General features: G+C 38.9%; 1 protein-coding gene across 1 annotated transcript in view; it reads right to left on the minus strand.

The window, feature by feature from the left end:
- The window catches only part of CCDC192 (coiled-coil domain containing 192), a gene marked incomplete at both ends in the record, with an annotated part of 195,746 nt that overhangs the window by 144,956 nt on the left and 25,702 nt on the right, over positions 1 to 25,088 (minus strand). The window contains one exon of the mRNA XM_080804605.1: positions 20,295 to 20,402. Within this exon, the coding sequence (XP_080660731.1) occupies positions 20,295 to 20,402 (108 nt within the window). The remainder of the gene's footprint in view (positions 1 to 20,294; positions 20,403 to 25,088) is intronic.

The following is a 25,088-nucleotide window of genomic DNA, read 5'->3' on the forward strand; positions in this document are numbered from 1 at the left end:
AAAAACTCACACTTTACCCAAAAAGGCAGACCATTTTACAACTATTATATAATATGAAAATACATAGGTGAATAATAATGATATTAATAATTTACTGGGTGCTAACTACTTATCAAGCCCTCTGTAGAATCTTTTGTTTTCACTTTTATTTATCTCAGTTCTGCTTCCTACCCATTTTGCAGGTAAGGGAATTCAGTAAGTTCAGTAAAGTTGTGTAAGGTTGTCCTTTGCCCAAGGACAAAGCAAGTAAGTGTTGGAACCCAAGCTTTCAGCAGCGGACATTGGGTCTGATTCCCCAAACCCAAATTTGACCCCAACTCCTAAAGCAGGGCCTGAGAATCATAAAAACCCTATTCCCTTTGCTGCTGATTTGTTCAGGAATCAAGGTCTAAACCAATTAGAGTCTGGCTTTTCTTTGGCCACAGTTAACTATATGAAGAGAAGTGAACTAATTTGGACCCCTCACACTGCACAGGAGGAAATTTGATGATTTGGAGAAGCATTTTCTCTCACCTACCAGGTATGAATGCTACTGTCATCATCCTATAAACATCAAGGAAACCAGTATATGGTGAAGCAACACTCTGATTGAAGAGTGGGCAACATTATTGAAATGTTTTCTCAAATAATCTTGAAGCATGTCCTACCTTGGACTCACTGAGAGTGAGCTAAAAAGTTTCCTTATTGTTTAGAAATTGAATTTTTTGTTACTTGTTACCATAAGTATTCTTTTCATACACTAACTGATTCCAAAGTTCCAAGCTCTTGGCCAAATAAGTCAAGTCTATGGAACAGCAGCTGTAATTAACATTTATTTAGTAGCTGTACCTTACCACAAATTCTGCAGGGTACTTCTTGACATAAGTTACCTTAGTCCATTGTTCAAAACTCTCTAAGGAGTTTTGTTTTTATTTTTTGTTAATTATCACCATTTGAAAGAATGAGGAACTAGATACTTTTTGGAGTGAATTAGCTTGCCCACAGCTAATAAGAGGAGGCTGGATTTGGATCTACATTGGTCTGAGTGCCACCCGCCTCCATCCTCCCCTACCTACATGACCGTCAGCATTCTTTCTCAGCATGTTTACCTATTTACCTGAAAGAAACTTATTTTCTTTTATTCTAAGACCTGAGAACTCTGTCCTAACATCTTGCTTCTTTTATTATAGACATCAATACCATCTTTTTTCTTTTCCTCTGTCTGAATACCCCTTTGACTCAGGTATATTTACCTCAGGCTTAGCTTTCCTCTAAGGAACTTTGACTTGGAGTCAAGAGATCTATATTTTAGTCTCAATCCTACAACTCACTAACACTAGGACCTTGGTAACCATAATAGAATTTTACATGCAACTTTGCTTTATTTTTATAGGGTATTTCTCCAGTCATATGTGTTCAAACTAGATTATAATTCCCCAGAAGGATGAATGGAGAATTCTGTCAAAACTTACAATACGTAGTCATATTGGCTGGGAACAATCTTTGCTAAAATCATTCTATTTATTAACTTTGTAAATTTAATTCTCATATGTAGGTACCATCACCTCACAACAGCAGGATAAAGGAATCTCATTTTTTTTTCCCCCACATATGGATACGTTGGGGGCAAGAATTAATAATTTCCTGTTGAGTTCCATTTTATAGTGGTGAAAATGTTTATTGGCTTAAGACAATATTTCTGAGCTCTCTGAAAATAGCCTGTCAAATAAGACTGATAATCCAAAAGGATAGAAGGGAAAAGAGATGGGAAGTAAAATGAAATAAAATAAACATTAGACATCAGAGGTGTTTTGTTTTGTTTTGTTTTCTCTTAATTTAAGCACTGCCTGAAAGATTGTGCTCTATTGCTGAGTCACAACATGTTAGTTGCCGTTTTGAATTTATGCCCTTGTTTAGATGGGGGTTTTAGGACTTTTTAAAGTCTGATTTTCAATTCAGGAAGCCTTTAGGAATGCTGCCTAAATTCAAATTCAAATTATGATGTAGAAAAAAAAAAGCATCAAAGTAAGTAAGAGGAAACCCAAAGTTGCCCTGCAAGATATCATAATTGAATTTTAAAACTCTGGGGACTTTGGGAATTGCTTCTTTTTTGTTGCTTTCTTTTCTTTTTTCATAAGAACCACTTGGTTTTACAGAGTAATTGTTCTGGGGAGCGTGGAGACAGTTGAGTCCAATTAGTGTCAGTATCTGCTTATATAAAGAGAATAGAAATATATATCTTCTTTAAATGACCAATTTTCATATATCCTAATTGTCCACTTTGCTGAAACAGGTTCACATGGTGTTGGAATGCTAATGTTCAATTTCTGACTCTTTTTGACAAACAGGTACCTTTCCCTTCTGCCTGTGGTTTTAATAAGTTTGGAGGCAATAGATGACTTTAAAAGTATGAATAATATTTGTCTTAAGAATTATAGAAAACAGAGAGGCAATATCCATATTATACCTTTGAGGCTATGTAAATACACTAAAAATAATCAACTTCCAATATTTATCCCAATGTTCCATAAAAGAGCATTAAAGAAGTATTATAATATATAAATAAATAAAATCTTTTAAAAAAAGAAGTATTATAATATAGCTAAAAGTGGAAGAAGGTAAATTTTATCCATTGTGCAGTTGATTGACAGGGTCAAAGGGTACTGATATATTTTAGAATTGTATTCAAGATAGTGGTTAAAGCAAAACAACCTGGACTTCACCGAAGATGGCAGAGTAGGAAGCTCCAGGAGTAGGTCCTTCCCCTTAAATAACTATTGAGCTGGCCAGACCTGGTAGAACCAACCATTTCAAACTCTGGAGTCTAGTAGAACACCTGCAGCATCCCAGTAAATAATGGATGAAGAAAGAGACTGGCACTCAAGGAAATCTCTGTCAGGTCACCTTGCTAACTATAGAGATAATGGAACAGGAGACTTTGATGATCATACATGAGAAGAAATATAGTCTTGGAAAATTAATTTGGAAAAGTAACCAAACAAATATACAACTACAGTCCTTAACAAGCAACAGCAGCAATTCTTGGTTTAAGGTCAGGAAAGAATCTGATTTCTAGAGTTATCACAATGCAGTATTCAAAATGTCTAGTTCTCAACAAAAAATTACAAAGCTTACAAAGTAAAGTATGGTGGATTTACCAAGAACAAAACAAAACAAAAAATCTCACAACACACACACACACACAAAAACCACTTTGATGAAAACTGTACTGGAAGAAACTCAGACATTGGAATTTTGGACTTACTGGACAAATACTTTAAATGAAGTATGTTAAGTATGCTCAAAGAGGTGAAAGAAACCATGGAGAGGGAGAAAGTAAAGGAAATCAGAAGAATGACTTATGAGCAGATAGGAGATAGGAATGAAATAATAGAAATTATAAGAAAAAAAACAAAAATTCTGAAGTTGAAAAGCAAAGTAGTTAAAATGAAAAATTCTCTAGAAGAGTTGAAGAGCAGATATAAGCAGGCAAACAAAAGAATCACAAACTTGGCCTGGTCTGAGGAGCAAAAAGAAAAGAATGACGAGAAAGGAATGGACTTAAGGGAACTCTGGGACACTACAAGGCATACTGGCGTACACGTTATAGAAGCAAATAACTAAAAAAGATGCAAAAAAAAAAAGTGAATCAAAATGGTATACTAGGAAAAATTAAACACAAAAGAAGGCAGCATTGGAGGACTTGAGGAACAAGAAGATGTAAGATTATAGAAAACAAATAGTAAAGTAGCAGAAGTACGAACTTCATTATCAGGAGTACTTGAAAAGTAAATAGTTGAGCGGGTGGCTGAGCTGGTTGAGTATCCTCCTCTTGATTTTGGCTCAGGTCATGTTCTTGGGGGTCCTGAGATTGAGCTCCACCCAAGTCAGGCTCTGTGCTCAGTGTGGAGTCTGCTTGTCCCTCTCCCTCTACTCTTCACCATGCTCTCTCACTTTCTCACTCTCTCAAATAAATAAATCACATCTCTAAAAAATAAATAGAAGTGAATGGTTTAGACTCACCAATTAAAAGACAGAGACTTGTGGGATGGATGAAAAATATTATCCAACTATAGCTGCTTACAACAGACTAACTTCAGACTATTTGAAGAAACAAATAGGTGGAAAGTAAAAAAAATGAAAAAAGATATTCCATGCAAATGTAGCCAAAAGAGAGCTAGGGTGACAGATAAAATAGATGCTAAGTCAAAATTAACACCAATGACAAAGGAGGGTATTATATACTGATAGAAGTGTCAGTTCATCAAAAGTATAAACATACATGCATCAAACAATAGAACCACCCCAAATACATGAAAAAAAAAATTTGACAAAATTCAAGAGAGGGATAGTGGCAGTAAACAGTAATAGAATAGGAATAGAATAGAATAGAACTGTAATAGAATAGTATAGAATAGAATAGACTTTAATACCACACTTTTAATAATGGATAGATCATCTAAGGAAATGGACTTAAACAACATTTAAAACTAACTAGACTTAACAGACATATATAAAGACAAATCAGGAACATCAGCAGAATACACATTCTTCCCAAGTGCATTTAGAATTATCCAGAATAGCCCATATGGTAGACCTAGTGTTAAAAGTATTGAAATGATACAAAGTACTTTCTCCAACCAGAATGGAATTAAGCTAGAAATCAGTAACAATAGGAAAACTGGAAACTTTGAAAATGAATGGAAATAAATAACATATTCTTGAAGAATAAGTGAGTCAAAGAAGAAATCACAAGAGAAATCAGAAAGTACTTAGACACAAATGAAAAGAAAAGCACAGTCTCCAGGGACTCGATCCCAGGACTCCAGGATCATGTCTTGAGTCAGAGGCAGATGCTTAACCAACTTAGCCACCCAAGTGCCCAAAAAAGTGTTGAACTTGAGAGAAGTGGTGGTTGCACAACATTCTGAAATCCATTCAATGCCCCTGAACTGTGTCCTTCAAGATGGTTAATTGTGTGCTATATGAATTTCACCTCTATAAAAATACAATGGCTTTCTAGTTAGCTCTCAGTGGTCATGAAAATTATTAGCATCACATCATTTCATGGAATACTATTAGGAAAAAAAATGACAAAATTGGAATGACTGCTTTCAGTTTAATTTAATGAACACAGATCTCAGGGTTGAGTACCGCTGCCCTGAAATCAAACTGTCATTCTATTTTTCTCTTAGTAAAGTGCCTTTCCTCTTCTCTGAGATACTATTATGCTCTATTCTTTCCTTAAATATCATTTCTTACTTCCTCTTTCTTTAGAATTCCACTCCCACCCCTCACCCCCAAATGACCACCTCATCAATAATTTACTGAAAGAACAGAAGCTGCCAGATGGCTACTCCCTCCCCTTCCCACCAGCCAGTATATGAACCTTACTGCAGCAGACACTGCTAATTCATTTCCCAACAGCTTACCTATTTATCCCTTGCTACCAGGCACCCAATTTGGATTTGCTAGCAGCCATGTGTTTAGGGGAGCTTGGCCTTGTCCAGTCCCAGGGAATGAATCACAATTAAACTAAGCCAGCTATGTTGGTCTCATTCCCATGTATAAAAGATTATTTTAGGCCTGGGCCTGCACCCAGGAGAGACCTTTGGAGCCCCAGGAAAAGGATTTTACCAGATTTTTTTTTTTTTTTTTTAAAGACACACAAGAGGAAGTGTATCTCTTTTTCTTGGTATCTTTTGACTGCATTTCATTCTTGAAATTGCAGCACATCTCCTACATATATGGCACAGGGGATAGTGGAGCGAGAATGGGTAACACCTGTGTTCTTGGTGACATTCTTGAGCCACTGAATTAACCAATGTTGGAACTGCTTCACCTTAAAACGTATTCTTCCATGCTGGCCTTATTACATTACTTAAATAGGATTTCTGTTTCTAAGAGGGGAAAGCATCCTTTATTACACAAATGGAGAATATATTCTTCTAACAAAGCCCAGCACTTTCAATAGGCTTTGAATCCCATCTCCTTGATCACAAAGCCTTCAGCCCTGTCATTTCTGCCCACACACACCCCCATCCATTTCTGCATTATCTATCTCACCCCTTCTGGTTGGTTTTAGTTAGCATGTAAACATGTTAATAGTAATTCTCGTGAACAAAAGATGTCCATTGACAGCCTAAAATAATGGCTTTTCTTAAAATAATTGCCTACCTACACTGTTGTCACTTTCTTAGAATATTCCCACTCTACTGTTTAAAAGAAAAAAAAATATTGGCTTATATAATTGGGGAGCCAGAAACAGATTTTTGTTTCACTCACAGCTAGATATACAAACTCAGAAGAAGCCATCGTACTCTGTCTCTTTTTACCTCTGTATCTGGGTGCTGCCCCTATGAATTGGCCTTATTATTTCCCAGTGCAGACAAGCTTTCTTCACACAGTGAGAAAAAAAAAATGTTACCCATAGCTTTCCAGGTTCATGACCTCAATAGCAAGACAGTTTGTCCTCCAGTAATACACTGAACAAGGACTCTTTCTGGCCCATCTTAGTTAATATGACTTCCCCAGGATTACTCCTTATGATCAGGGAAATTGTATATCATAAATGGCTAGAAAAAAAAATAATGGACTAGACTACAATCTAGGTCATGTGCTCAATGATCATTTCTTTGACTATAAGTGACAGCCACGGAATTATTATAAGATTGGAGCCAGGAAAGACATTTCTGCAGAAAAGTTAGACACAAAAACAGAGGCCAATTAAATTAAAGTCAAGCCTCTGGATATGAAGCACAGTTATACCGTGGTTATAAGAATATGCATTTCCCACAGTGCTCCAGCACAGTATGATGTGTCTATTCTCCATGAGTCCAAAAAGGCACTCACCCCTCCCCCAAGAGGAGATAACCAGGAGTTATATCAAGTTACTGCATCTAGCTCCACATGTAGATCTCCAAATTATGAATATTCTACCCTGAGTCACATGTAGATGACACTCATCATGACATAATGCCTAAGGATTTAATAAAAAATATGCCCTCCCTAAAAAGAGCACAATCATAATTTAATTCCCCTTTTAAAGAAATGGAAAAGGGGAAACAACATACAGTTGTCACTGGCCATTGCAAACACCACATAGTACTGGCCAGCGATAACAAGGCCAGTCCTGACTATGCCCTGAGTGACGTTTCTGACGGGTTTGAGTCTGCTTCTAACCTCTGGGAACCTTCTTTGTCTTTTTCTTCCATGGCCATTGTCAAGAAAAAGGCTAAAGGGTATTCCTTTGGGTGGGGGTGTGTGTGTACTGAATTCGAGTTTCAGGTATGTCACCAATTCCTCTTTTTGTCAGAACCATTTGGTTATGTTACAGAAATCCAATGCAAACTAGCTTAAAGAGAGTGTAAGCTGGTTTCTTAACTAGGAAGTAGAGACACCTCTATGTCCTGTGTCTTAAATCAGATTCTCAGAATTCTCTCACTTCACCATCCTTGGTGTGCCCGCCCTCTCTTTCTCTCTCAAACTATAAAAAAATGCGCCCCAGGCACTGGGAAAAGAACTGCCCTGAATTTTATTTCTCTTCTAATCTCTCTTCAGTTGCCTTCTGCCCTCCACTAATCTACTGACACTGATCTTACCAACGTTACTTATGATCCTCATTTTACCAAACATAATGGACAAGTTTCTAGTCATCTTATTCAACCTCCCAGTAAAATGTTATAAATCTGAGTCCTCCGTGCCTCTTAAAACACTCTTATGGTTCTCTGGATTTCTTCTTGATTCTCAGTTTCCTTGGTTACATTTTTTTTTTCTTTCACTTCTCTAAATATTGAAACCTAAGAGTTGGGTCTTGGGCTCAACTGTCTCCCTTATCTATGCTCATTCTCTAGCTGACTTCATTCAGTGCCATAATTTAAACATGTTGGTTACTCCCATTTTTTAAATGCATAACCACTTAGCTTCAGCTAATATGTATATATACCGAACAACCTACTTAATAGTGCCACCTGAATGTATATGAATGTATATGAGGCATCTGAAAAGTAATGTATTAAAAATGGACTCCTCATATTTTATACATTCCCCAGACTTCCTTCTCATAATAAATGGAATGACCTATCCAGTATGTGTAAGCCACAAATACAGTTAAAACTTCTCTCTCATCATCCACCCAATCCATCATAGAGTGCGGTTATGAAAACTATCCCATTAATTAATGTGAATTTTCACATTTATCTCCTCTCATTGTCTTTTCTCCTAGAACTCCTACACAACCCATACACATACATATAGCAAATAATATTTCAAGAAAGGTTTCCAGTGTTACTAAACAACAAACTGAGTCTTGACAAACCTTGTAAAGCTTATACTACAGAGAAAGGAGTGATTTCATTTAAAAACAAAAGTTTTCCTTGTCAAAAATGCTCTGAAAGCCGATTTGGACTAGTACTAAAAACTGTGAAATATTTTGGCAATAAATAATGGAGGCAAGCACTTTAAAAATTACCTATCCCACCTGTGGAATGGATAGGCACCCCTCTGTCTGAGGATACATTTAGTTCACAGAACTGGGTTTGTCTTGTTTCACTTTTACAGTTGAAAGCAAACAACACATTCCTCATCCTACCTCCATCCTAGACAAAACAGACTTTTACATTTATTAATATTTCTGCCTTTACAAAGTTATTTCTAGCCACTTCTAGGTTCATGCACATCTTAAAATAGACTTCCGAAGGCCTATAATTTGGAAGCATAGTTAACTCTGTATTAGTTTGCTAAGGTTGCTATAAAACTGGGGGCACCTGGGTGGCTCGGTAGGTTAAGAAGCTGCCTTCGGCTCAGGTCATGATCCCAGAGTCCTGGGATCTAGCCCCACATTGGGCTCCTTGCTGAGCAGGGAGTCTCCTTCTCCCTCCGCCTGCTGCTCTGCCTACTTATGTGCACGCGCGCTCTCTCTCTCTCTCTCTCAAATAAATAAATAAAACCATAAACTATGTGGCTTAACCATCATAAATTTATGTCTCACATTTCTGGAAACTAGAAGTCCAGGATCAAAAAGTTGGTGGGGTTGATTGCTTCTAAGAGGTATGAAGAATCTCTTCTATACCTCTCCTCTGGATTCTGGTGATTTGCTGGCAATCTTTGACATTCCCTCTCTTGTAGAAGCATCACCCTGGTCTCTGCCTTTGTCTTCATGTGACTTTCTCCCTGTATGTCTGTGTTTAGGTATCTACTTTTTGTAAGGACACCCGCCATGTTGGATTGGGGCCCATCTTACTCCATTATGTCCTCATCTTAACAAATTACATCTGCAACAATCCTGTTTCCAAAAAAAAAAAAACAAAACAAACCAAAAACCAAAAAAAATCCTATTCTGAGGTCCTGGGAGTTAGAACTTCAACATTTGAATTTGGAGGGGGCACAGTTCAACCCATAACAGCCCCAAATTGTTCGGGGAAAGAAACTCTGAGTAAAAAAGGAAATTATTTAAGCTCTAAGTGAAAACAGAGAGAAATATTTACCAAAAGATCAATCGATAATTGAAATATAAAGTTCCAGGCATAGAAATTCCTAAGATTTCTTTAATCTCCAAAAAACTCTCTGTGTCTTATCAACAGATAAGAATATCAGAGAGAAACGAGACATGGGGAAAGTGAGGCAATTTATCATTGACTTGAATATAAAAGTCAAATGCTTGGAAGTAAACATCAAAAAGCAATAATACCAGGTTCAGAGAAATTAAAGCCAATAACTGTTAGTGGCCTAGGACTCATTCCTAGGATACACCCAGTCGGTCCAAGTTCCAGCACATTCTCAGAGCACTTTCACGCAACAGGACACAGACTCCCCCTGCTGGTCGGACTCAGCTTTCACTCTGCTCTCTGGCTTGGGGGAAGTCATTCTGCCATTCTAGAGTTTCTTCTCCTCACACCTCTTCAACGTCTAGCTTCATACAGCACAGCTGGATTCTGATACCTGCTCTATGTTCAATCTTTGGTGTAACATCTGGGAAACCTCTGCTTGTTAAAGAATGATAGTAGAAAAGGCCAATAACATGTTAGTAGTAGTATGCAAATAGTTTTGACTTTGAATATCTCCTAAAGAGTATCAAGGACTGACCTGCCACTGTGCATCCATTCAGTCATGGCAAGAGACTTGCATTTATACAACTTCAAGTTGTATAAACTTCCTGAGGTTAATAAATGAGATCTTCATACAAAACACACGGTCATCCAAAATTTTCTTCAGGAAGACTCTCCTTGAAAAATGGGGAGGAGAAAAACCTATTGCTAAAATGTGGATTAAGGCTCTGATATAATATCAAAGGACTACAACATTCAGAAGATCTAACTGAGGAAATCTAAATTACAAGGCCTTGAGAAGAATCCAGACCATACATGGGGTAAATTGAGCCTACATAGAGCCTTTCAGAGGAAATGAATCACCTTTAATATTTATTGATTCAAATATAAGATAGTTGGGGTAACCACTGATCACCCAGTCACCTAAAACTTGGGATCTGTCTTGACTATTACTTTTCCATTAATTAAACACTAAGTCCAACTGTTAAATATTTCTTGTCTCTATCTTCTCCTCAGAACTAATAGCAGTTATCATTTCCAAACTGGATTTTTGAAAGAGCCTACAGACCAATGTGCCTGACTCTGGTCACTTCACAGATATGTCCATCTTAGCCTCCTCAGTGTTTTCTAAGTGCAAATATGAATATACCCCCATTTAATGGCTCCCCCATTGTCCATAGGTTGATTCAAATTGCTATTTTGGAAGGGCTATGAACTTTGACACCAGAGAGATAAGTGGTTGGATTTGAACTTGATTTGAGAATCAGAGAAGTCACTGTCTAAACTTCTTCCATGAGGCATACTGTATAGCAGGATAATTACAATTGATGTGGAAATGGGAGATGTATTATGAGTACCTAGGAAGCCTATCTGACCCCAAGCTGAAGGAAGAAGAAAATCATTTTTGAGGAAGCAGCATCTAATTGAAGATCTGAAAACAGGAGTTGGTTGGGATTTTGTGGATAATGGGAAAGAGGATAAGAGGAAGTAGTGGGAGAAATTCTAGGCAGAAGGAGAATGAAAAGGATATATGAAATACAACTTGACTGTGAGGAACAAAGCCTTTTGTTTTTTCTTAAATGAGAAAAAGATAAGAGAGAATATTGTACATGCAAGGACTCAAAAGTGGTATAATGCAGATAAGCAGTGGGTGGTGTAAGAGGAAACTGAAGAAACAAGTAGGGACTCTGACCACCAGTGATTGTAGGATCAGTTAAGGAATATAGATTTGACCCTGATGGTAAAAGGCAACTAATTTAGGAGTTAAGCCAAGGAGAAATATGTGTTGTGGAATCTTCCCTCTGCCTGTAGAGTTGAAGAGTCATTAAACAAGGACCATAATGAAAGTTTCTGCTATTGGTGGCCTGAACAAGGGCAATGATGGTAGCGATAAAGAAGGCAAGATGGATTCAAGAAACTCCTTGAGAGGCATCATTCCTAGTACTTAGCAACTGACTGGATGTGTGGGATGAGGAAAAGGCAAGAATCAAAGCAGCAGAGATTTCTGATATGAGTCACAGGGTGGCTGGGGACCCCCGTCCCAGTCTTAGGGGATGTGGGAGAAGAAACCGGTTTGAAGCAGGAAGCTAATGAACAGGTAGAGCTTGAGTTGAATGAGAACTTTGGTGGCACTATTCAGTAGGTAGTTGGATATTCCATTCTGGGGTAATGAGAAAGATCAGGACTTATGATGAAGAGGTGATTCTTGGCAGACTTTGTGCACTTAGGGCAGGTCACCAAGGAAGAATGTCTAGAAAGAGCCGATAAGAGGGCTGCAATCCCGTGAAAGAGCTTTTGTCATTTGCAAAATGGGGATAAGATTTCCCAGGGCCTTAGGAAGAAATGCATGAGCTAACATAACCAGAAGTACCTAGCAAAATGCCTAGGTCACAGTACAGGTTTAATAAATATTTACTGAATGAATAAATGAATAATTGATATAATGCATATACCCAATTTACTAATTTCCTTGCAGAGATTAAGGAACGTGAGAGTTAGTTTGCCATCTCTGAGAAAGCTTGTAAAGAAAATGTCCATGCAAAAAACACCTGCTTTTATCACCAGAGCCATGACTCATAAGGGACAAGGCATTTTGGCTTTTTCTTAGACAAGAAAGTCACATTTATTAGCGCCCAGTCAGCTATTTAAAACTGACCTCTGTTTGATCTTGACATTTACAAGCAAAAGGAAGTCTTTAGTTATGTAAGAGGCCAGCAGTCCATGCATCCCGCCTGTAACAACAATAGCAACAGAAGCCCATTTGTCATTGTGCCTGACTCTATTCAAAACAACACATCTCTTCACTAGCTTGTCTTTTTTCTGTTGTGTTCCCTTAAGCTCTCAATTAATGCCCAGCAATCCAGTAGGGGGTAAAAATTGGCACCTGCTTAGATAAGAGGGCGTGTGTGTGTGTGTGTGTGTGTGTGTGTGTGTGTGTGTGTGTAAAAGAGGGAATTCTGCCATAAACTCAATGAGAACCAAAGTGTTAAATGAAGTTCCCAGTAACTAGGTCTCATGGTGATAAGGAAACCCATTCCAGGTCAAACAGACTGCTTGTGATTTTATGGCATTAAAGTAGACTTCCAAATAGACTGGAAAACAAAAACTCATTCACAAAAACTCATGATTTCAGATTGGCATGTCAAGCATAATTTCTGAGCATTTGCAGAAATGAATACTCCTACCAAGGGCACATTACTTATTTCAAATAAACTTGACATCAAGGGATCTACTGTTGCATTTAAACAAAGAAAAAAGAACCAGAACATTTTTGGGGGCAATCTCAGTATAAATCAAGTCACTTTTAGCCATTCATACACATATTTAACATCTAAAAATTTGCTGAAGATCATTATTTTTTTTCTATTCCCATGCTTAAGGGAAATATTGATTGACTACTAAGAAGCAAATAATGGGAGTTTATTTTAGAGCCTTAGGTATAAATTGATAAATAATGTTGGATTATTAGAGTCAAACGTAGTCTTTTGTCTTTGTGCTTGTTTGCTTACTTGCCATACTAAATGCTTAAGGTAGAAAATCAGAAGAATCATTCAGTTTCTAGCTATTGTATAAGTAAGAGAGGTCCACTGTGCATCTCACAGTAAAAAAGGATTAGTAAAGGACCCAGAAGACAAAATCTAAATTCCCCCTCAAAAATTTATTTGGGATTTCCAATCAAAAGTACCTGTTGAAAGTCATGGAGTTATAGAGCAATGGAATGGAATTGAGAGTCTACAGAATCATGCATCTGTAAACAATTGATTTTTGATAAGGCTGTCAAGACCATTCAGTAGAGAAAGAGCCACTTCTTCAACAAATGGTACTGGGAAAACTGGATATCCCATGTAGGAGAATATTGAAGTTACCCAGACAAAGCACCAAGTGCAAAGGTATGGTCTAGGGGTTGGATGAGCTAGGCAGAGATCGCTATTTGCCAACCTAATATCTATTTTCCCCTTCTTAGAAGAATCCCCATACTCTGTGGGTGGCAATGCACCCAGCTAAATATTTGTATTTCTTAGCTTCCACGCAAAAAGCAGTGGTCAGTTTCTGAAAAACTGAGTTTTAGAGAAAAGTTCTTAAAAATTCTTGAAAGGGGCTGCACAGCTGGCAGTTGTCCTTCCCTATTTTGCATCTGCTTTTTGCTTCTTCATGCTGCCCGACATGTGAATAGAATGGCTGCAGCAGGGCACCTGGGTGGCTCAATCAGTTAATCGTCTGCCTTGGGCTCGGGTCATGATCCCAGGGTTGTGGGATCGAGTCCTGCATCAGGCTCCCTGATCTGCAGGGAGTCTGCTTTTCTCTCTACCCCTTCTCTCAATATCTCTTAAAATGGCTGCAGCCGGTACCTGTTGGATGCTGAGAGCAGAAGCCATGTTCGTGAAAGCATGGAGAGACATAGTCCAGGCTTTTGAGTGTTGTGAAGCAGCTACCACGCCTGTCCTGGGCTGCCTGTGTCCAGACTTACATTATATGAATGAAAAATAACCATCTACTTTTTTTGGCCACTCTTTTGGGGGGTTGTTTGTTTTATGTTCCCAAGACTAGTCCTAACTGATTCAATCAGTTCTGTGCCACTGGGACACAAGACAAGGTTGAAGAGGACCCCTCACCCACAGATTTGGGTTAGGACTAGAACTTCACTTCAACTTAGAGTGGGAACTTGTGAAAAATGCAAATTGTTGGCCCCCACCCCAGATCTAATGAAACAGAAACTCTGAGGGTAGGGCCCAACAATCAACGAACTCTCCAGGTTCTAGTTTGGAGATAAATTTTTGTTCAGTGCTGCTCGAGCGGGAAACTTCTTTTAAGTAGTGTTGGCTTATGACCGTGTGTTCTTAACAATAGGGACTGTGACTTTAAAAGCACTTAGGTTCTAATATCAGCTCCACCATTATTAATTGTATGATCTTGGGCAAATGACTTAATGTCTTCGAGTCTCATGTTCCTTCTGGGGCTCATCATAATAGTGGCCCTCCTAGCATTCTTGTGTTGGTTAAATGAAGCATCTCTAAATCTAAGCCCACTACCCAGAACCCTGTAGGTGCTTAATAAATGTTAGTTCCTCTACTCAGTGACTACCATTTACAGTGCATTGCAGGGGTCTGGCACAAGATATGCATTCCTGTGGGATTGCTTAGACACCCTACCCCATATCCATCATCCACCTTTCACACTTTATCTCCATTATTGCTTCTGCTATTTTTTAAGATGGATGTTAATGTTAGGGAGATACCAGGGAGTGAATGTAAGGGAAAGCAGTCTTTTTTGAAGGTAACATAACTGATCAAGTTTGCTACAGTCAGGATACAAGAAGGCCCTGTTACCAGTTTTATTTGGGGCCTTTAGAAATGTCCTTCTTATCAGGTAAGGGAAAAATTATGCATAGCTGGCATATGAGCTATTACCAGGAAGGAAAAAAAAGGCTCACACAAGCTTTTTCCAAAAACTGGGAAATACTACCATGTTCTTCTCCATTGAAATGTCTCTGTATCCTGAGTATCACCAATAATTCTCTCTTTATGGAAACAAAAAGGGCAAAGTTAACTCTAAGCTGCAAAACACCATGACAGGGCTCCTTGTTGTGGCTTGTCTGTGTCTCATTCCTACCTGGGAAAAGCAATGCTTTGAAAAAAAAAAGTCAAGTTTCCCACCAAGCTTCCCACCTCCTAGCTCTTGCATCAAAATACGCCTCTTTCCCAACTAGTGCGTAATAATATTTTATAACTAATGTAACTAATATTTTGCTAGGTACTATATCCATAAGACACCTGAGCTAAATCTGACTATGTAGTTGTTATTGGTTTCACCTCCTTGGTGAAGGAATTATTACAAATCTTCCCTGCTCCCCAGTTTCCCCCATAAAACCCTGAAATGACCACATCCCAGCGCTGCCCATTCAGCTCCGATGTGGAGCAAAATCAGAGAACGGGAAGAAACAGAAGACCCAAGAGATGAAGTAGAAAGGATGAACAAGGTGAAAGTATTCGGGTCCCTTTACCACATGAATAGCTTAGAAAGAGTAAAAGAGAATGCTGGACCCTCAAATAGCCAAGCTAGGACAAGGGGCATGGAGTGGGAGGGGAGCTCTCCTGCAGGAAAGATTCTAAGATTGTGAATGCTGAAGAAGTGTTGTGTTACAACTTAAGTGTCTTGCAAACACTTTGAGAGACACCAGCAAAAATGAGAAAGTCCTTACACACACACACACACACACACACACACACACATTAGCCCATGATACATGACACAAAGAATGATACATAGTTTTGTTACAACTACTGAAAGTAGAGATGAATGAACCTTTGTTGAAAAACTACTAAAAGTCAGATACCCCTCTCATTTAAACTTCACAACTGCCTTTGAAACAAGTATGTTTACCCCCCTTTTAGTATTTTTTAAAATTTATTTATTTATTTGAGGGCTTTGGAAAGAGAGCATCTCAAGCAGATTCCCCACTGTGCGCAGAGCCCAAAGTCACAGGGCTCCATCTCACAACCCTGAGATCAGGACCTGAGCTGAAATCAAGAGTCAGACACTTAACTGACTGAGCCACCCAGGTGCCCCCACACCACTTCCAGATAAGACAGCTGCCTGAGACTTGGAGAGATAATGTGAATTGCTCACCTTCGTTAAGCGAGCAGGTAGTGGAGCCTGAGCTCTCCTGGGTCTGCTGCTAGGAGCTGGGAACCAGAAGCTGCTAATGAATGAGAGAGACGGGGGCCCAAAATTGTGGCCAGAGAAAGTGTTTCAGGAACTTCCCTGCTGAGTCCCTCTGCACTGGGGGAACCTCTGGATCTGTGCTCCATTGTCAAACTCTGGGCTTTCCTGAGACTCTCTTAGCATGAAAAGCTAAGAGAGTGTGCTGGAATCCCAGCACAAAAGTGGTTGGATCTATTTGTTTGGTCATAAACTACAGCCCACTGAAGCCCGTTTCTTCATCTTCTCATCTGTACTAGTGCTAGGAGCCAGCACACATGGAAGAACTGCTTTTTATGGTTTTCTCCAGAGACCTTTTTATTCTTCCTTCCCTCTACTTCTCTAACACTTTCCTTTGTTTCTACCTGCCCCTCCTGGTCCTTTATCTACTACCAAAATTTCCAGACATTTCCTTCCACTGATCTCAACCTGCTAGAAGTATAATCAAGTATTTTCTTTCGCAAAACTTGCTAATGATGAGTTATTTATTGTATTACCTAGGATAGGCGTTTGATTCTCATGGCCCTTTTTCACTCTGGCCCCCTAGGTTGTTGCAAAATTTTTACAGCTATAAATAGCTCAGACTATAAATCTTAATTGCAAGTTGTACCGATCTCATATTGTGTTTATTTTGACAATAGAGACATTACAGCAGAGAAATAAAGAAAAATTTGTTAGCTAGAGGGAAACCAACAAAGAATTCTGTTTACTGTATGATGTCGCAGAGGAAGTGGGCACAATCTTCTTATTTCCTATTTGTAGGTTTCTTCTTCATAGTGAACCAGCAGAGAACTTGCTGGACCTTGCTGACCTTAGAAACGTTCAGTGCAAGTAAACTGAGGCACAGGACCAATAGATGCTTAGTGCAGATGAAACCTTGGGCACCTATACTTTCCATTCTAAGTTAATGTTATGTTCTAGTCTAAGGCAAAGCCAGGAGGTAACAATTTGGCTAACAGTGAAATTTACTCTTTACACAAAGGCAGGATCAACTATTGACAATACCATGTTCCACTCCTTGGTTCCAGCACAAATCTCTGTCCTCACCATCTCCTCTGCTTCCCCTACCTGTTTCTAGCCTACCAGGCCAGCCTGCCTGGCCTATATTCAGCCATAGGGCTGACAAAATGATTTGGATTACCAGTGAACGCCAGCAAGCATTTCCCACCATCCTTGTGACAAATCCTAAATTAATAATATTTAAAAGAAGCTTTAACACATATACGTGGATACTGGCAGAAATATTCCTACGTACACACACACACACACACACACACACACACATCATTGTGTTGAATATTAGTGACAGCTTCTCTTTTTGCAATCACTTAGTGGCACAGCCTGCTAAGGAAGACAGTGGCACCCAGTGGACAAATGTTTGATTGTTTGACACAGGTGTTCCATTTTGAAATATTCTCATATCTTAGCCTTAAGAAAGGTCAGTTGCCCCCCTTGCCTTTTCCTATTCTTCTGCCATCACATTTTAAAAATATCTCCTGAATTTAAAAATAGAGGGGAAGGGAATGTTCTTAAACTTTTTATCTTTTCAAGAATAAGACTAAGCTACAATACTGAAGAAAGCAAAAATTTCAGGATTAACTCCTCTGAGAATAGTGTCTCTATTTGATTAACCTTTTCAACTACAATAGAGACAGCCAAATCTAATAAAGTACTCAATTTAATTAAAAATGTAACATTCAAAATACCTATAATGTGCTTTCTTTTTTTTTTTTTTAACATATTATACCTTCCTTTTCTACAAACCATTACCAACTTCCAATTAAAATCACTTTGTTAGGCAAATTTGGCAACTCCAAAAGCAATACTTCAGGAAAATAACACATATGGACCCTGCAATTTGGTGCTATTGTGCAATTTATCTAAAGCCATACAGATGGCTGTTTTCACTCACTAACTCTTTCAATAATTCTTTTGGTTGTGAGTTACTTGGGTACAGAAGCCCTCCTTTTATGTCTTTCTTCTCCAAACACCTAACTAGCATCTTACTCATTGTAGGTACAAAGAAGTTGAGTAAAATCCAGTTTCCATTTTACATATTTAACCTGCTAAATAATAAAAAAAATGGGAGTAATTGTTTGATATTACAGATGACATCATCAAGCTAAGAATCTTCAGTATTAGGGGGTAATTGTATTGGATAAAAATATTTCAGGGGTGCCTGGGTGGCTCAGTTGGTTCGGCATCTGCCTTTGGCTCATGTCATGATCTCAGGGTCTAGGATCAAGTCCCACATCGGGCTTCTTGTTCAGTGGGGAGTCTGCTTCTCCCTCTCCCTCTGCACCCCCAACCCCACTTCTGCTCTTCTCTCTCAAACAACTAAAATCTTTAAAAATACATACTTTATAAAAAACAAAAGAGATGAGTATTCTTATGGGTGAATTGAATTTTACTGGTTTAAATGAGAAATCATGAAAAGACATTCCATTGCAAAATCTTCTCAGTGCAACTAATTGGGACGGGGGTGCCCTGTTTCTGTTAGCCATTCAAACTTTCTCCCAGGTTTGCAGGCTCCAGTTCATCAGTCTAATCTTTATAATTCATAATTTTGCTATAGTTTGAGACTTGTTTTTGTTTGTTTTAGAAGAAAGACCCGTTGGTAAGCCAGGGTTAGGGCATGTGGCTAACAAAGAAACTTTTCCAAATGGGTCTGGGCCTAGGGCAACACCCTTTGTTTCATTGACATAAGTTTTTCATCAATCATACTTGGTCAGTAAACAATAAACATATCCCAAAGTAAGAGATGCGCTTTTTTGGTAAATTGGAAAAAGAAATGGAGGCCATTTGCATGTGTCACCACATTACATGTTAATTATACTTCTTTTTCTTGTAACACAGGCACATCTCTCCTACTTTCCGCAAAAATTCTTATAAAACTCTTATGCAATCAGATTTTGCTAGACAGAGCTTGTTATGAAAAGAGAACTTAAAATTGTTTTTCATAAATTTCTAGTAATATACAACCAAAATGTACCAATTCATGATAAATCAATAAATGTTTATAACATTTCTGTCCGTTTTCCTCCACGGTGATCACCAGAAGTGGATCACGAGACTCCAGGCAGTTTTGCCCCCTGCGGCCAAGACTCCCTGCCCTGGGGGAAGGGCAAGAGTGACATTCGGATTTGCTGTATGCGCTGTGCTATTTGCAAAGCACAATACTGGGAAAACAGTCCAGTCCCTGGTCTGAGCTTTGCTGATACCCATAGCCAGGGTCTCTGGGAGCAGAGCTCTGCTGTAGACGCAGGTCTCCACTAGAGTGTCCAGCGCTGCCCACTTTCAGGTTGGCCTCCACAGCTCCTGTAGGTTTTAAAAACCCAAGAGGGAAGCCAGGATTTGAAAAAAACTTTATTTCCTCAAATAGTTTGAGAAAATTTCTCAGGTGTGGTTACTGTAGGTTTTATCTTACCTTTGGGCTTCTCTGTGTATAATGCAAATACACTTCACTGATTCAGGAGAGCCACTGGCTTAAAGATGGGTTCCCTACCTCATGGGCTAGGCTGAATGGAAATCAAAACAGAAATGTAAAAGGAGTTTTAAAAGCTGGGAAGGTCCATAAAGATTAAAGTATTGTTTTATCTAAAATGAATGAAGTCCTCTGTGTGTGTATGTGTGTATATCAATAGGTGGAGAGGTCAAAACACAGATTGATGGATTGATTAATTTACCTTGAGTATAGTTGACACAAAATGTTACATTATTTTCAGATGTACAACATAGTGATTCACCATCTCTACAGGTTGTGCTATGCTCACTGCAAGGGTGGCTACCATCTATCATCATACTGCACTATTACAGTATCACTGACTTTATTACCTATGCTGTGTTTTTTATTCCCATGATCTATTTGTTCCATAAATAGAAGCCTGTAGCTCCCGCTCCCCTTCACCCATTTTGCCCATCCCCTGACCCCCTTTTCCTCTGGGAACTGTCAGTTTGCTCTCTGTATTTATAGATCTGTTTCTGGTTTTTGTAAAACATGTATTTAGACTCACACTTGTTCTACTGAATGCTTGACGAATATATATTTCTAGTCTGAATGACAGGTATTACCTGTTCAGATAAGGATTTAGCCTTTTCTTCTGCTTCCTTCAGGCAAATCTCCAAGGCCTCAAGTTGAGCCAAAGTAAATGCCATCTGTCCAGTTTCCAGGGACTCTTTCTTTAAAACAATAATCAAGTATTACTTTTTGATATGGATAGCTTCCTAAGTGTATCTTAAGCAACTTTATGGATTAAGGACAGGGTTAATAAACTCATACAAATCATCTTTTCTTCAACAGAGTAATAAAACGGTGAAATGTTATAAAAAACAATAGTCTTACTTAACAGTTTAATGTATAATGGGAGGGTAAAAAACACATATTAAACTATGACAACGAATGACTTTGGAAAGTGAGACTAAAATTACCCACACTGGAATTTGGTTCATCTGCAGCTTTTTGTTTTCTTGATACAAACGGAACTTCCCTTCAAGAGGCCAAAACCAGAATTTCACATTCCTAGTGAGAGCTATCACCCAGAATGCCTTTATTTTTAGCATTCACCTATCCTAAGGAACAGAACCATGTGAACATAGAGAAGCCGGTTTCCTCTGATCATCACTTCCTTATCACAAGTGTCACTAAAGCAAAGAAACCACAGGGTTTAGAATCAGATGATTCTGACCCAGAATATGGCTAACATGACTGGAATCAGCAAATGTAGAGAGACTTTGCCTCTCCAAGTTTTTCTGCAGTTGATCTTTCTCATCGCCAAGCAGAAGAGTATACATTGGTATATGGAAATATCAGTTACAGGTCCTGCTGAGACTAGAGTACTTCCTGACGACTCTGGCTATCTTGACAATTATTAGTAATTACACAGCAATGTGAAAATTTGAAAGGGAGACCTCATACGTGCTAAGATTATGACCTTCCTCCAACCTTCTTGGGTGTGTCCTGTACTCTTGTGAATGCTCGGGCTCCTATAGTTGCTTCCAATTAACCCCATAAAAGAAAGAACTGTGTTCATTCTTTTCTTTTCCTTTTTTATTTTCTCTCCTTTTTCAAATTTTTTTTTCTTTTTCATTCCTTTTTTGTTGTTGTTGTTGTTGTTTTGTTTTTTTGTTTGTTTGTTTTTGGACTGCTGCTTTGTTTTCTTCCTTTGGTTTAGGAGCCCACCAATTTAAAATGCATTTTTACACATTTCCTAGTGGTATAGTAGAGCCATCTGGTGGTAAATGGAACCAGCCATAAAGATAAAGGATTCATTCGGGTCCTGTAGTTGTTTGTACAGTACTCTGAACCCTAGGGCCCTGCCATGGGCCTCTGAGAAACTCCATAGGATACAGGGCAAAGAAATGGTGCTACGTTCCAAAACAGCCTGGATCCTAGATCAAACAAGGCTGAATAATCCCCCCCAACCACGCCCCCCACACTGATCAGACTTTGGGGGATGAACATCTTGGGCTACAACAATATTTGGAATAAATCAATGATCCTCAGCATCCCATAGTGATTCCAATTCATTTCAAAGGTCAGTCCAGAAAGAATAAATCTCAAAAAATGAGCCTCAACACAAAACTCTTGTGTATTTACACCTATAGATAATTCATGCTACAAAACATTTTATGTAGAAAAGGGAAATGTCAAGAGGCCAAATTATTCCAAAAAGGTTGGGAATTCTGGATCTAGTTGCTATTTCCAGGGAGAAAACTTCTTGTCTCATGTTTGCTCTCAAGAGGAAGTTTCTTAAATCTTTTGTGAGTAGATCAAGCAAGAAGATCAACTAGTCTGTTTCTCCAGACCTTTGTCTCCAAACATCCCAAATTTCGCTAGCCAAGAAGGACAATCATTTCCAGTAAGAGAGAAGCATTGTAAGTCAAACAGACTTGCCTAAAGAGTGCAAGTAAATACCATAAGATTTTTTATACATGTGGTTTTAAGAAATTGCCCTGTGTTGTGGAATGGGGAGAGTCTGAGCAAACTGAAGAATGGGGTCTATCTCAGACACCTGTGCTCCAGCTGTAAGCTATCACTCTCTACTCTCTGACTGGCCTTCCTATTCTCGCACTCCCTTAAGGGAAAGAGCCATAAAAAGCCATACATCTACACAGATGTAATAGGCAAGCACTCTTTAATAGGAAGCTGCTCCCATTTACCAAACAAAGGAATAAAAATGAAACAAGAATAGTTTCAGAAATAAGGCATACATGGGGTTCGAAGTTTTAGAGGTAGGTGTGTTGTTTCAAGGACCCTAAAGAAGTTAGGTGTAGTTAGTTACTGTCCTAGTTTTGCAGGATGGAAAGCCAGAAGAGCAGGGACTCTACCATTAAGTTCCTTCTGCCTCAAGTACATGTGGACAGACCCCCATATAAAGCCACTTATGTTTATTATGAATATAAAACTGTTTTGGTAGTTAAAATAACTGATGAGTGAATTATGCTAATCAAAAGTCTTTTAAATGCTATCACATGTTGAAAATATATGATACACACAAATGTTTGGGTTTTGATCCTGTCTGTGGATTTTCAGGTGGTAAATTCTAGCAATTCAATGGGAATTCCCGTTTTTAACTTCTATTTTTTGTCTTAAAAACTTCTACCTAAATATCAAGCCAATCATCTAAGTACAAGTAACTATGATAAAACCAAGATGAGTGAACTAAAAGAATGCTACAAATTAAGAATTCAAATTAAACTCTTTGCCTCCAATGACGACATGAGAGTCTTATGCATGTATGTTAAAGTTCCTCATTTGAGGATCTGGAGAAAAATTTATTCTTTTTTTTTTTTTTTTTTCTAATTTTCATTGTCTTATGATGACCTTGCCCTTCTTCCTCAGCCATACACACCCCTTGTGCTCTTAGGGACTGGTTCAAGGTCTCTGAACCAGATCCTCCCCCTACCTCTCAATCCATGTGCAACATGGGCAGAAAGGGTCCTGCCTGCAGAAGCCAGACTGCACAGCACTGAGCATTTAGTAGGATCCCAATAAGTAGCTGTTGATGGATTGAAGGCTCAGCCATCAAAGATGGTGGTTGCACCAGGGGAGCACTCCATCCTGCTGAGAGGCTTCTTTGAGCAATCCTTTCCATGTATCCAGCCTAGGATGCTGGCATGGGTTAGAGCCCTAGGGAAATTCTGCTCACCAAAGACCAGGTACAAGCTTAAGTAGCAGAAAGCCAGGAGGTGGCCACGAATTGGGTGATGATGGCAGGGTTATTCTGAAGACTGAGTAAGATAAAGCAGGTAACTACTTAGAAATGCTCAGTTCATGTTATTACTAGTAATTCCATTCCCCCAACTCCTATAAAGAGAATCATTTGATATGAAAACTTCCTAGCTTATTTTTAAACCCTAGTAAAAGAATGTCCCTGTAGAGGCCCTTGTGTTACAGCAAGTGATCAAACAGCAGCAGTGGGGAATTCAAGCATGCAATTAGAACAAAGTTAATGTGTTAAATATATGTGTGTGCATTTGTTTAAAAATACGATTGCTAAATAAAGGTGTGCTTATTGCTAAGAAAGTCTTCACAGAAGAGAATCTTGACATGGGTCAGTTGAAGACAATTGAATGTTTCCAGCAACCTGGAACTTCAAATGTGGAGGAATCCCCAGCAGCCACTGCTCAGTGTTGCAGTCACTCCATGCCAGATAAAACATGCTTTCAACACATTTTGCAATGGTCAAGATTCACGCTTGATGTCTCTTCTATGCTTTCGCCCTGCTTGACTGGCACTGAAGGCTGTAAACTTATTTACCTTACTATGACTTGCTCATCTCTCTCGTGCTGATGGAAGTTTTTCCCTAGCCTCCCACCTCAACCCCTTACTCTGGACAATTAATGTTATCCCTACCCACCCTGTTTGGTGATCAGAATTCATTTTACAGTGGAAATTTCATCACTGTCATGTCCTTTTATGCTTAACTTTTGCAACAGTGTCTTGGGCTAAATTGCCAGTTTCTCTTTAGGAAACCGTTTAAAAACTCAATTTTTTCCTGATTTCAATCCATTCTAATGGAAACAGTATTCCTCTTTGTTGGAATTGCCTAAATAGTCTGCTAATATGATTTTTTTAATTCAAAATTGAACACTCTGCGACTCTTGTCAAAGTCCAGGGGAAAGAAGATTCTAGAAAGTGCCTATCAACATGCCTGTAGAGGAGATCAACATTGGGAGGATGACAGATGAGCATTGACTAAGCATAATACTGCTTGTAATCTGGTAGGCCTCATTCTGGACCGGACTACATCCCTTGGGCTGCGTGACTTCTGGGTTTCACTTCTTGGGGCCTCAGTTTTTCATCTTTAAATGAGACATGTATTGGGCACATCTCAGCAGGAAACAGTCACTCCAGTGGAGTGGTTGAGGGGAGTTTAATGAAGGGACTGTATGCAAACCTGTGCGTACAGTTAAGGGCAGGAATGAAAGATGGCGGGGCACTCCCAAGAAGTGAAGATAATCTTCGCCTCACCTTGAACTGGAGAGGTAGGGGAAGAGATAATGGCAGAGTATTAATATGGAGTCTAGAATGAGAGCTTGAGGAGAAGGCCATGTCTGTGAGTTGATACCCTGGATAGAGAAATAGAACCACTATGCACCTGTGCTCAGACCTAATGGTGGACAGACCAGTGGATTAAACAGCCTGATCTCCTTTTCTCTCACCATGTGTTCTTCTGTATCTTCCTTGTGCTGAGCCCAAAAAAAGCCAGAATGTGAGAGACCCTGAATGACAAGTCCAGAGAGACCAGCTAGCCTGGAAAGGATCAGAGTAAGGAAAGGGTGCAGAATGGATCCGGAAAGGGAAACAAAACCTCTGGCCAAAAGGGTTTAATAATATGAGTGGTTCCCAAATGCTAGCCCATA

The sequence above is a fragment of the Martes martes genome, assembly GCF_963455335.1.
Source record: "Martes martes genome assembly, chromosome: 5".
In the NCBI taxonomy this organism is placed as follows: domain Eukaryota; kingdom Metazoa; phylum Chordata; class Mammalia; order Carnivora; family Mustelidae; genus Martes; species Martes martes.